The 13,946-nt window shown below is 38.9% G+C and overlaps 1 protein-coding gene across 1 annotated transcript in view; it reads left to right on the top strand.

Annotated features, from left to right (window-relative positions):
* LOC126248696 (phospholipase A-2-activating protein) overlaps positions 1–13,946 on the top strand; it is a 133,240-nt gene that overhangs the window by 81,670 nt on the left and 37,624 nt on the right. Inside the window, exons 8-9 of the mRNA XM_049949977.1 lie at positions 3,799–4,039; positions 13,327–13,440. Of these exons, the coding sequence (XP_049805934.1) occupies positions 3,799–4,039; positions 13,327–13,440 (355 nt within the window). The remainder of the gene's footprint in view (positions 1–3,798; positions 4,040–13,326; positions 13,441–13,946) is intronic.

Raw genomic sequence — 13,946 nt, forward strand, 5'->3', positions numbered from 1 at the left:
GAGTGCAGGAACACCATTTTCACTTTACTCACAATAAAATTTAGCTCCTTTAGTTCTTTCATAAAGACGTCACCGACTAAGTTCATTTTGTGGGCCCAGCACTTGAAATGTATTAAATGGTCTCCAATCAGTACTTGAAGTGTCTCAAAACAACATCCCATGTATGCAGCAGAGTCTGATACTAAACCCACAACATTTTCATATTTAATGCTGTAGTCTTTTAGGGTATCCACTGTGGCCTGGGCACAAGTACTTCTGTTAACAACATCTAAAAAGTTGCATGAAGCCAGACACAGTTTCTGTTCGGAAGTTGAGGTCATTGTCCGAAATAAAACCGCAAATACGCACCTTCCATTTTTGTCACTCGTTTCGTCAGCGATAATCACAATAGGTACATCCTTCACAGAATCTCTGATTTCTTCTTTCATTTCGTCACTGCACTTACTGACATATTCTCGTCGAAGTCTATCTGAACTTGGTATACAACCAGCACTGGGTACACATTTGTTAAAAAAGGGCCTAACTTCAACGTTATCTAATTTTGTCAGTGGTATGTTGGCCTTTAAACACATTTTAACTATATCGTGGTGCATACATTCATTGTCAGTTTTCACTTTTTTGGCTCTGTCTAACATCTTGCAATAGCAGCCTGCCTTTTTGATGAAGTTCCTGCAACCACTGCAGACGCTTTTTTTGCCCTGTGACTAGCACTATTAATGTGTTTTTCTAAATTGTCCTTCTCCCAGTTGAGCTTCTCATTACAAAATCAACACACAAGTGTTTTTTATTGTGAAAATGAAAACCTTCTTTGGGATAGCCATTGCATCGCTCCTGCAAAATGACTTTATGCCTACTCATTTTTAACACACTATTATCACTTCGCAACACTCGCAAAACGTTACATACACGTGTTTACACCGTACAGCTGGATCCAAACACTGCGGCCAACAAACATTGGTGCCAAAGCGTTGGAGTGGAATCCAACTCACGCATGCGCAGAAGCAACGGTCAGATCTTACGGGAGTGGACTGAAGTAGGCTATCTCAAACAAACCTAATGTAAACACAACCGATTTTGAAGCGTATCAGATTGTAAGACTTTTCGCTAAAATATGCAAATTTTAATGAATTTGCATTGATTTTGCATTTTATCGCACATTTATAGCATAAACGAATTTCACGTAGCTCTAGCTATTATCCAGTGGTATCTACATAGTATAGAACAAGGTACAGTACAATTAATCAAACAGAAAAGAATGTAGCAACAGGCATCATCATCATGATCATCATCATCAGCAGCAGCAGCAGCAGCAGCAGCAGCAGCAGCAGCATAATAAATAAATTCTGCAAAACACCTCATCCACCACATACTTTATAAAAACAAAAAATAAAAAAAATTATGTGAACTCTTCTGCTATTAAAAAAATACACATTACATAAATTAAATGATGTTAAAACCAACTTGTCAACAAACATCATAGAAACACCATAAAAACTTTATATAAACTCATTTACAATGTAAGAAATAGATATATTTAACATGAAATTAATGTCAGGTGTTGAGAGAGAACACAGGATGATGGATGAGATGTGCCAGGAGGTGGTACTTAAATGGGGAGTGGCAAGTTACAGGGAGGGAAAGTAGGTGAGCAGGGACAGTCAAGTTATGAGATAACAGTAGATAAGACATTTAAAAAGTGAAATAAAACACAGAACCATATGGTAGTTAAAAATTGACAATGATGCATAAGAAAAAGACAAGTAAAATTATTATTACGGAAAGAGAAAGGACAACAGGGAGGCCTGGTTCAAATTCATGCCTCATTAGCCCTTTCTCATGCTTCAGTTTATGAGGGTCAAGTCAATGTGGATGCACAGACTCAAATCTATGATAAAAACCATGAACTTAAAGATATTAAGTTCCACAGAGGAGAACAAATTGTCCATTAGTGTATTAATACAATTTGTATGTGTTGTTAATAGACATACTAATATTGTCATTCGGATGAATGATGGACAAAATACATTTGTTCCTCTCCTGTGTCATTGCATGAGTCATAAGTGGAACATCCAGACCACTGTCAAAACACCAGTGAACAGGAAGTGAAGCCCAAGAAATCCATAAAACTCTTCTTTAATTATGGATAGTACGTTTTTCCCTCTTTGCACTGTGTATAAAGTAATCAATACATCACTTTTTTATGATTCATTTTTGGCACTACCTTCACAATCAGAGTTTGTGAAGTTTATGTAATCTTCTCAACTACGAACTTTTTTTTTCTGTTTTCTTACTCTAGTACTTGTATGTAGTTGCTTTCTGACGTTTCATTTAGCTTGTCAGTTTTGAAAACACTGCTTTCTAGAAACTGAGTTTCTTCACCTTGTTAAGAATAAATAGAATTATTCTATTGTTGACTGATTGATGCTGTATGGCCACTTTGTTTGTTTGGCCTGTACTTGCTCGAGTTTGGATTGGTCAAGAATCTATTATATCTTAGAATCACAACTTTACTCAAGTGATGTATCAATGTGGGACAAGAAATCCTCCAGAAAAAACCTCCAAAATTGCCCCAGCTTTCAACTTTCTCACTGTATTCTATAACGCTAATACTCAAAGCTGTAGGCTTGAAGGGACTTAAAAGTAAAGAATTTTATTTATTTAAAATTGCAAGAATATGTAACATTTTCTGCTACTAAACAGTTGTTAGCATACAGATTTGCTGGAAAATTGAGTAAAAAATATGAAAACCAGATTACCACTGATAACACTCGGCAAGAATTATAGAACGACCACCTTACAAATGTATGCAAACAAATTGCATGTAGAGTGTGTGCACAGCAGTTCAATCAGTTTCAGATTCGTAGATAATGTATCCTGCTCTGTGATACATTAACAGTATACCAAACAAGAAATAGGGTGCCACAGTCCTGTCAAGCCTCAAATAGTAGAGGATATTATGTGTGTTGTTACGAAGTTGTACTCCAAAGTCGCACAAGATCATCAAGGATCAAGCATGTCCAAGCCCCCCCCCCCCTGCCCCCCCCCCACCCGAAAAGTGACTAAATACATTTATTGTATGGAGGGATATATTTCTTATTCTAAATGTAGTTGTATGTTTCAAAATTTCTACAAAAGTATTTTAGCACTAACTCAGTCATATAACAGGAAGCTTCGTGATAAGTATAATGTATTTTTGTTAAAGAATCCAGTTCTGTATAGAGTGATACTATAAGTAACATTTGATCACCTGAGGATATTTTAAGTCCACATTAACAGTGTACATTTGCTGTTAGTGTAGCTACTTCTCTGATATAAGTCTTGAATTTTTTTCCTGTTTCTTAGAGAAAAAAAGGTCTGGTATTTAAATGGCACTGTTAGGGTGTTTTAAGAATTTGGTGTCTTATGATTAATACCCATTTTGTCATGTGAAACGTATTATGTCCAAAAATAACTTTCTGAGACTAGTGAATTCTAAACTTCAAACAAATGTGCTAAACTGGAGTATTAAAATAAAATGAATCCAATAATCAAATTAACACTTCACATTGTCTCTTAAAGTGTGTTCAGATTCACTTTCATCATTTACTTGTTATTTATTTCATTAGATAAAATGGTATATCAACAAAGCTTTTTGGAATTGACAAACTGTATGCAGTTAACACAGATATTATTTTGTTTCACAACTTGCTGACATTTTCATTTTAGTTTTTAGCATCTGATGCCTACTACAGAAGACTGGTACCCATGCATTAAATATATTATAGTAATTTTATATTGATGCTGTTTTTTGTGTTACAGGAGTATGATTATGTTTTCAACATTGATGTGGAAGATGGAAAGCCACCACTGAAATTACCCTATAACCTTGGTGAAGACCCATGGGTGATTGCCCAGAAATTTATTCATGAACATAACTTGAGCCAAGCATACCTTGACCAAGTGGCAAATTTTATTATAAGAAATACTCAGGACAGGAATGTGACGACTGGAATGGCAGCAGCAGCAGCAGCAGCAGCAGCAGCATCGGATCCTTTTACAGGTGACTATTCTTTCTGAATTCACATCTTCATTTGTGCTAATGCACCTACTCAGTGGCTTCTGTAAAAAAAGATGTGGCTGTTTACCTTCATTTACATCTTGTCAGTAAAAACGGCGATCCTAGCTGGTGGTATCTTTTTAGAAATTAACTGAATCTTATATTAGAACCATTCAAAAATATGTAACTTTTCTAAATTTCCAATGTAAGCTTATGGAGCATAATAATTACAAATAGTATTGTATATCCTGATTTACAACCACTTAATATGGTTTCGAGAAACCAGAGAAATCTTCTGTCGTCTTTGGTGTGGCATCCATAGGTACCACTCGACACTGATACTCCTCAAGGCAGTGTAGGCTGCATTTGATAGGAATATTTTTTGAGACTGAAAAGGCATGACACTGCATGGAGATAAAATATCATCCTACAACTGTACAGATGGGGCTTCTTCCCATTCTAGTGCTATCTTGCCCTTCAGTATGGTATTTTCTGTTCAGAGTCTGCAATGCTTTCTCAGTGCGTAGTGGCCACAATTAGAAATTTTGTCTGATGCTCTCTGTTTGTCGATGGTTTTTCAAGCTTTAGTTCTTCTTCCAATCTTGAGATAGCTGCTTGACAACAGCAATTATAATTAGGAAACTATAGTTATGGGCGAAAAACGAAAAAGCTTGAATTTCTCCCCAGATAACTCTAACTCTAACTCTCTCTCTCTCTCTCTCTCTCTCTCTCTCTCTCTCTCTCTGTGTGTGTGTGTGTGTGTGTGTGTGTGTGTGTGTGTGTGTGTGTGTGTGTGTGTGTAAGATTTGAATTAAGCCAAACTGTGACTGGAGGACACCACTTTTAGTTTTAAGGGATCAGTAAGTTACTGGGTGTAGTATTTATTGAGAAATTGGTCTGATTGCCACATTTGAAGCATCTCAAAGAAAAAGCTCTAAAGCTCCTAAACATCTTAAAGCGCCATTGTGGTAGATATTGGGGACTGAGAGATCCTTCCTCTCAGGGGCAGCTTGTTCTTAAGGGACAGGGGGGCATGGCCCCACCAGGAACTTGGTGATATAATTTTACTCTCTGTATTTTTTTAAAATTGCATCAAACAGCCAAGAGTATGAAATGATGTTTGTGTAGTACAAGTGCCAGAGACCAGTGGTAATCAGGCCCAGTTTCCACTGCTGTGTTACCAGAGACATAATGTTGCTCTGAGCTGTGAGTAGCTGAGCCGGATGTGGATGCTACCCCCTCACACCCATCTCCCCTCAGTGCATCCTTTCACAGTGCCAACACTGATTTGATCAGGATGTATAGGAAAGAGCAGATTTTATTTGCTCCTGTTAAATTATTAACAGTTCATACGAATCATTAATAGGAAATAAAAGAAAAAGCCCTATAATTAAGTGTTGAAAACACATTCCTTTCCTAGAATTATGTTCTTATTACAAGTTTACTTTCCACTTCCTTGCTTTGAGTGTAGCAAACTTATTGGTAATGTCATTGAAGTCAAGTTTAACAGCTATGTCATATTCTGTTGACAAGATAGCTGAATTTGGCTGTCAGCTTCACCTGTAGTCCACTTTAAAGTAGTTTGTTATCATTCTTAATTTACTGAAACTGTGTGGAAATTGTCATAAATATCGTTGGAGGTATCTCGATGTTTGGATAGTTATCTTGTAACCTATGCATCAAGGGGGAGATTCAAAATATCCAAATGGGAATCTGTGTCAATGTTCTTCAATGCTTCTTTTACTGGAATTTGAAAGCAGCTGTTTTGTTAACTAGCACTGTTGTATCAATATTTCTGTTAAATTTGCACCAAAGTCTGCTGCATATTTTTCAAAATAAGATATGTATTCTTGCCGGGAAGTTAAAGTTAGATTAAATGGTGTGCTACGTGTGAGATCTACATCCCATTTCACTTATTATTCTATCAAATATTTTGAAGCAGTCTAGTTTACACAGTATTACTTCAGCCCTTAATTGGCTAAAGTAGGTAAAAGGAAGAAGAAGAAGAAGAAGGGGGAGCCTACTGTTAAGCTGTATATTATTTACTTCAATACCCAGTGGTCAACCTTTGAAATCCTACAATACTGTAGTGAGGTAACAGCATAAACTCCATTGTTGAACCAAGTACAGTGTTGACACACAGCCCAAGTGATGCATGTTCAGTATTAATATTTCTTTATGTGCTATTTGGACGAAGTTTCACTTGCATCACTTTAAGCACCTACCAATACTTACTGTCATGTTCCTTACTTACTGCACGCCTCTTCCCCCTCTCTCTTCTCATGCATGTACTGCCTTTTGTCAGTGGGAAATTGCACAAACAACAAACAGAGCCACCTCTCAGTTGTGTTCCGTATTCTGGAGCTGTGTTGTTGCAACTTTAGTAATTCCTTGCTGTGATTTTAAAAGGACTGAAGTACACTCCTGGAAATTGAAATAAGAACACCGTGAATACATTGTCCCAGGAAGGGGAAACTTTATTGACACATTCCTGGGGTCAGATACATCACATGATCACACTGACAGAACCAAAGGCACATAGACACAGGCAACAAAACATGCACAATGTCGGCACTAGTACAGTGTATATCCACCTTTCGCAGCAATGCAGGCTGCTATTCTCCCATGGATACGATCGTAGAGATGCTGGATGTAGTCCTGTGGAACGGCTTGCCATGCCATTTCCACCTGGCGCCTCAGTTGGACCAGCGTTCGTGCTGGACGTGCAGACCGCGTGAGACGACGCTTCATCCAGTCCCAAACATGCTCAATGGGGGACAGATCCGGAGATCTTGCTGGCCAGGGTAGTTGACTTACACCTTCTAGAGCACGTTGGGTGGCACGGGAGACATGCGGACGTGCATTGTCCTGTTGGAACAGCAAGTTCCCTTGCCGGTCTAGGAATGGTAGAACGATGGGTTCGATGACGGTTTGGATGTACCGTGCACTATTCAGTGTCCCCTCGACGATCACCAGTGGTGTACGGCCAGTGTAGGAGATCGCTCCCCACACCATGATGCCGGGTGTTGGCCCTGTGTGCCTCAGTCGTATGCAGTCCTGATTGTGGCGCTCACCTGCACGGCGCCAAACACGCATACGACCATCATTGGCACCAAGGCAGAAGCGACTCTCATCGCTGAAGACGACACGTCTCCATTCGTCCCTCCATTCACGCCTGTCGCGACACCACTGGAGGCGGGCTGCACGATGTTGGGGCGTGAGCGGAAGACGGCCTAACGGTGTGCGGGACCGTAGCCCAGCTTCATGGAGACGGTTGCGAATGGTCCTCGCCGATACCCCAGGAGCAACAGTGTCCCTAATTTGCTGGGAAGTGGCGGTGCGGTCCCCTACGGCACTGCGTAGGATCCTACGGTCTTGGCGTGCATCCGTGCGTCGCTGCGGTCCGGTCCCAGGTCGACGGGCACGTGCACCTTCCGCCGACCACTGGCGACAACATCGATGTACTGTGGAGACCTCACGCCCCACGAGTTGAGCAATTCGGCGGTACGTCCACCCGGCCTCCCGCATGCCCACTATACGCCCTCGCTCAAAGTCCGTCAACTGCACATACGGTTCACGTCCACGCTGTCACGGCATGCTACCAGTGTTAAAGACTGCGATGGAGTTCCGTATGCCACGGCAAACTGGCTGACACTGACGGCGGCGGTGCACAAATGCTGCGCAGCTAGCGCCATTCGACGGCCAACACCGCGGTTCCTGGTGTGTCCGCTGCGCCGTGCGTGTGATCATTGCTTGTACAGCCCTCTCGCAGTGTCCGGAGCAAGTATGGTGGGTCTGACACACCGGTGTCAATGTGTTCTTTTTTCCATTTCCAGGAGTAGATTGTTTGTTCAAAATGCCCTTTAATTTTTTAAGTGTGGAGGAGAAGCTAGAAATCTGTTGGTTAGGGGCACATTAACCAAGTACTCTCTCTCTCTCTCTCTCTCTCTCTCTCTCTCTCGCACGCGCATGCAAACTATCACTCGCATTGATTGTTTGTGTAACATCACAAAAAAAATACATACGTTAACACTGCACTTGACATTGAGAATAATTTCTCGAAACACGTTTTGCTCAGCATGAGAAAAATGTGTAATCAGTGCTACATTTAAACTAAAAACATTTGAGCAACGCAAAGTGAATGACTGTTTCAACTAGTGCTGCAAGTGCCCAAACGCCGAAACGTGCTAAATATGGTTCAACAAAGGTGTCTCAGTGATCACAACAATCACGAAACTGCATTTGTGCTGTAGAGACAGTTTGGAAATGGTTGTGATTGGTCATGATATCTTTATTCGAATGAACCTAATTACTCCCATCAGCCACCACACCAAGTAGAGCTTGGCAGCGGCGGGAGATACAGCACGAATTGTTCCAACTATTTCACGTTTACCAGTGGCCTGGTGTCAAGAAACTTAATCACGTAATGTTTGTAAACTCTGCTGGATGGCCAACATTATGCCAGCATTATTTTTTCTCCACAAATATTTTTTCATAATGTGTAAATTGTGGGAAAAATATAAATTTGTTGATGCAAAATCAGGTGCAAATTAACATTGTGCACGTAGAAAATTTGACAGGAACTATAAAAATGGTGGGAAAAATATTAATTCCAAGAATGTAAAAGTGGGGTTATACTGTATTGAACTAAAGGAAGAGTTCTATTCTAGACTGCTTTTTAAACCTACATGTTACAATAGTGCTGCAGCTACATTGGAGAGTATGTGAATGGGTGGAAGCAGGGGAACTCCAACTAGGGTGGAGGGTAGGGGATATCCAATGGCTGCTCTGTCATATTTCTTAAATTTGTGATCAAGACAGAGGTTTTTCCTTTCAATCTGTTCAGTAGTTGTGCCCATCAGACAGATATATACCATCCAGAACTCTCCTCTTCACCTGTAGTATCAGGAAAGGAGTTGTAATTCTGATGGGTTTTGGGTGATGTGGGAATTTGGGAAAATGAGACAGTAGATGAGAGAGCCAAGCATGTCTGCATGATCTACCCTATGGCAAAATGTGCAATATGTTCATGATGGGAAGAAGGGCAAAAAAAGTGGAACAAGAAGCTGTGATTGGTCAAGCCAACAGTCTGGTTGTGTTATGCCTCCTTTCAACCACTTAGGTAAGGTGTGAGGAAATAATGTTTATGCACTACCAGACAGAGCATTCTCCTTTCACTTCTGTGTTCGCCCTACAGTGAGAGAACCCACCTTTGTGTGGCGAATCTCTTAAATCGTGACAATATGGCAGCAACAGGTTTGGCAACTGAAATTCATTGTATTTTAAATGACAGTGAGGCAGATGTGGAATTTGTTTTAAGGTTTTGCGATTAATGTTACCTTCTTGTCAGAAAAATTTTATCATTTACTAAGGGTCACAGGTTCATTCATCTTCAGGTGAGAGATTAGCTAGTTGCAAGATACTGGGTTAATGCTTTAAACTTGTGTGTTGGTGCATTTCTATTTCAACAGTAAATTTTAAGAGAATGACACATTGGTGATGGTGGACGCTCTATGGGAGAAAGAGTTGGGAGTAAGCTGGGTTATAACAAAGACGTTACGGTTTTAGACAATCGAAAACGTTAACCACATTTATATTAGAATATTCTAATGAGCGTACTGATGACATCATTATCTTCATTCTTCTTTCTTTCTTTCTGTCATCTAAGGACCACGCACCAATTTCAATGCTTCCTTCTTTGTTGTTCTTACTTTTTCCTCCAGTACTCTTTCATCTTTTTACTATGTATCCTTTTTCTCTCTTCGGACCATTTTGACCCTGTCTTCTTCTCCCTCGTGGACTCCTTCCATTTTGAACACTTCCTTCTTGAAAATCTCTCTTTCTTTTGCATCTTTTTCACTTATGTTGTTTCTTTCCAAATCTTTCCTAACTTCTTGAATCCAGGCTATTGTTGACTTCTTGTCCCAAATATATTTACAAATGTTTGGTTAACCTGTTGCTGTTCATTCTGTATAACAGTCCAAAAAATAAGTCGCCTCTTTCATAGTGTTTCATTTATGTTTTCTGTGTTGGGATAAACTTCTTCATTGCTTCTTAGTTTCCATACCTCTTTATTTTTTGGTGGCCCAAGTATTTTTTGAATGGTTTTTCTTTCTAGTACTTCAAGTTTGTGTAATTTGTAGTTCAGTACTAAACATTCACTTGCATAAAGACATTCTGGTTTTACTACTGTGTTGTATTGCTGAATCTTCAAATTTTTAGAGAGAGACCTTTTGTTGTAGACATTCCTAGTTATTCCATAAGCGCTCTCCATTTTATGTAATCTTTCTTCTACAGTGAATTTTTCTAAGCCATTTTATTGGATAATTTCTCCCAAATATTTAAATTTATTTACCCTTTTTATCTGGCCAATATCTGTTGCTAGGGGTTCCGGAGCATTTTTTTAATTTGTAATAATTTTTTTTTTCCTACAGATATTCTTAAACCTGCTTTGTTGGCTATTTCTTCTAAGAGATTGATTTGTATTCCAGCATTTGTTAGGTTTTCAGAAATAATGACAAAATCATCCTTAAATGCTAAATAATGAATTTCAATACCTTTGTTTTTAGTTCTGTCTGATTCATGATAGCTTCTGTTCTTTTAGTTTTTGTTTCCATTCTCTTACTATTTTCTCTAGTACACAGTTACAGAGAAGTGGAGACAGGCCATCACCTTGCATTACACCTGTTTTTGTGTTGAATGCCTTCGGTATTTCACCCCAAAACTTTACTTTTGATGGTGTCTGTGAGCATTTCATGAATAAGGTTTGCTAATTTAGATTTGATGCCAAATTCTATGATCACTGTATCCCTATCAACCGAGTCAAATGCCTTTTTAAAATCTATAAATGTTACAACTATATCTTTGGAGTTTGAGAGTCTGTGACAAATTATGGACTTAAGGTTGAAAATCTGTTCTGAGCAAGATCTGCCCTTTCTAAATCCACTCTGATTTTCTCCCAAACGGCTATCAAGTGTTGCTTCTACCTTGTTGTTTAGCAGCATTATTGAAAATATTTTATAACCCACTGGCAACAAAGATATACCTTTGTAGTTACTGACATTTTGCTTATCACCATTCTTGTGCAAGAGATGAATAATGAGAGCCACTTTACAGTCTTCTGGTATTTTTTCAGCTTCCCATATTTCTTCAAACATGAGCTGAAGGTTAGTTGTAATTTTTGGTTGAGACCATTTGATAAGTTCAGCTGTAATAGTCTTCTCCACTGGCTTTGTTGTTTTTCAGGGTATTTATTGCTTTTTTAATTTCTTCAGCTGTAGGTGGTGAATCTGCTTTTGTATTTTCATAGAGATCTGGAAATTCTTGCTTACAGTTTGGTTCTTCACAGTTCAATAATTTTTCAAGGTTATTTCTTAGTATTTCACCATTCTGGCTGTTGCTTAGGCCTACTTAGCCATTTTCATCTGTGAAGCAAGTACTTGGAGCTTGGTAGCCCTTTAGATGACTTTTAAACATCGGAATTTTGGGAGTTTTTTTTTTATAAAGTTGATTTTGTATGTCAAAAAGTTGTGATTTCTCAAAAGATCTTTTAGCACTCTTTATTATTCTTGCTATTTCTTTCCTTTGCATTCTGAATTCATCGAGGTGTTTAGGCTTGCCAGAACATTTCCATTTCTTCCACTGTTTTGTTATTTCTATAACTGCTTCTTCACTGATTTCATTCCACCAGACTTTCTTCTTCATTTTTGTTGTTCCAAATACATTTTTCACTGCCCTGTTGATTTCTTTCGATATTTCTTCCCATTTCCCTGATTTAGTTACTTGAATTTCTTCCTGAAATTTTTTTACTACGTCTTTGGTGATGTTGAGCCTGTCTGTGTTATATTTAATTAATTTGTGCTGTCTCTTCTGGTTTTTATTGGGGAGAAGTTTCGGTTTAATTTTAGTCAGGTATTGATCAGAATCAAATTCCCAGTTTCTTGCCACTTTTACATTCACGACTTCTTTAAAATTGCATTTAGAAATAGCCACGTGATCTAACTGGAACTCCCCTAGCATTGGATTTGTAGTGATCCATGTTTTTGCATTTCTTGGTAAGTTTTTTGAAGAAGGTTGACATTACCTTTAACTGAAATGTTCTACGAAGACTGATTAGTCTTGTGCCATTTTTGTTCTTTTATGGGCTGGATAATATCCTACTATTTTTCGAAACTATTTTTCCCTCCCTATTTGTGCATTGAAATCCACTGTTAGTATATCGTCATTTGATTTTGGAATTTTTAATGTCTTCTTCTAGAAGTTCCCAGAGTGCTTCTACTTTACTCAGATTTTTCTTATTGTCATTATTGATTGGAGCATGACAATCAACAAAGGTATAAGGTTTATTTTTGCATTTAACTGTGAGAAGAGTGTCTTTCTGAACTGGATTTGAATTCTGTAATGTCATCTACGAAATTTTTATGAACATAGAAAGTGGTACCAAGTATTGGCATGACTTTCATGATTTTTATTGCTGGATTACCCTTAAAAATTCTATGATTTTTGGTTTCTATAACATTTTCATCCAAAAATGTTGTTTATTGAACTGCTAAAATTTGTATTTTATGCTTATCTAAGAGAAATATAAAGTTCCTTTTGTTTACCAATTTTTAGTAATGAGTTTACGTTCAAGGTGCCTGCAAAGAATTTCCTTTCGAACTTGAGTTTGGGAGGATATCAAGGATGCTCTGACTTATCCTTAATGCAGATGTTGGAACTCCCCAGAACCCTTGGTCCCAATGCATTGCATAAAGCAATGGTGGATTCCTCTTAAGAGTTACCACCTGGAGTAGTGCTTTCTTCTAGCGGGCTTTCCATTCTGCAATTGAAATTGTACATTGTACATGGTAGGAAATAAATTCCAAGGTAAGATTGGATTGTTAGCCTGAAATGGTTATTTTTCATGGTTTTCTCCATTAGGTTCTTCCGCTCTCTCTGCAGTTGGGAGTTAGGATTCCTCTGCTGCCTTTGAGACTGTTGACCGGGCTTCACCTGTAACCCTAGGCTGGGGTCCTCACAGGGTGCTAAGGTCCGGAGCCAGATAGACCCAGGTTTTTTTTACGAGGTGTTACCCCTCCCCCTCCTCCTTCCTCATCACTTGCGAGATGAGGCCCCGGGCTTGGGACCAGCAGTGGTGGAGTTATTATCGTTGTTGTTGTTGTTGTTGTTATTATTATTATTATACATTCTGCTTGCACCAATAAGGTATTTGTTCAGTGTGTTTAAACATTAAGTACAAATTGTCATTCTTATTAACTAATCTGTTCTTTCTTTCTTCAATTTTTCTTCAGGAGATGGACGCTATATTCCACCCCCTGCTGGTGAACCAAGTACTAGAGAGCATACTCGTGATGATGAGAGTCATGTAGCTGGTGATATAGATAATGTGTTAACCTTGTCCAGAGGTGAGTGAATTGGTGAATGTTCGTGTAATGTACCGTTTGCAATTAAGAAATCCACTGAAACTTATTGGCATATTAATAGTGTACACTGGACTGGGACTTGATCCCTTAACCTTGCTTTTCATGGTCAGTGCCCTGACTGACTGCATAACTCTCAATCCACCCTCACAGCTTGATTTCTGTGAGTACCTCTCGCTTGCATTCCAAACTTCACAGTTCTGAATATAGTCCAAGAACAGATCTCCTGGAAAAAATAATATTGTGGTGAAAATAGATTAGCCACAACTTACAAGGGATTGTTTCCAGGAACAATCCCTGAGGCTGAGACTAAGCCATTTTCTCCATAATATCCTTTGTTTGGGAATGCTATTCCTGCAAGGTATGCGGCACAACTGTGAAGTTCAGGGAATAGGAGTTATTGCAGAGGAGAAGCTATGATGGTGGATTGTGAGTCATTCATGAGTCACTATCAGTAAGAGAATTGCCTGCAAAAGGTGAGGTTCAGAGAT

Source organism: Schistocerca nitens, chromosome 3 (assembly GCF_023898315.1).
Source record: "Schistocerca nitens isolate TAMUIC-IGC-003100 chromosome 3, iqSchNite1.1, whole genome shotgun sequence".
In the NCBI taxonomy this organism is placed as follows: domain Eukaryota; kingdom Metazoa; phylum Arthropoda; class Insecta; order Orthoptera; family Acrididae; genus Schistocerca; species Schistocerca nitens.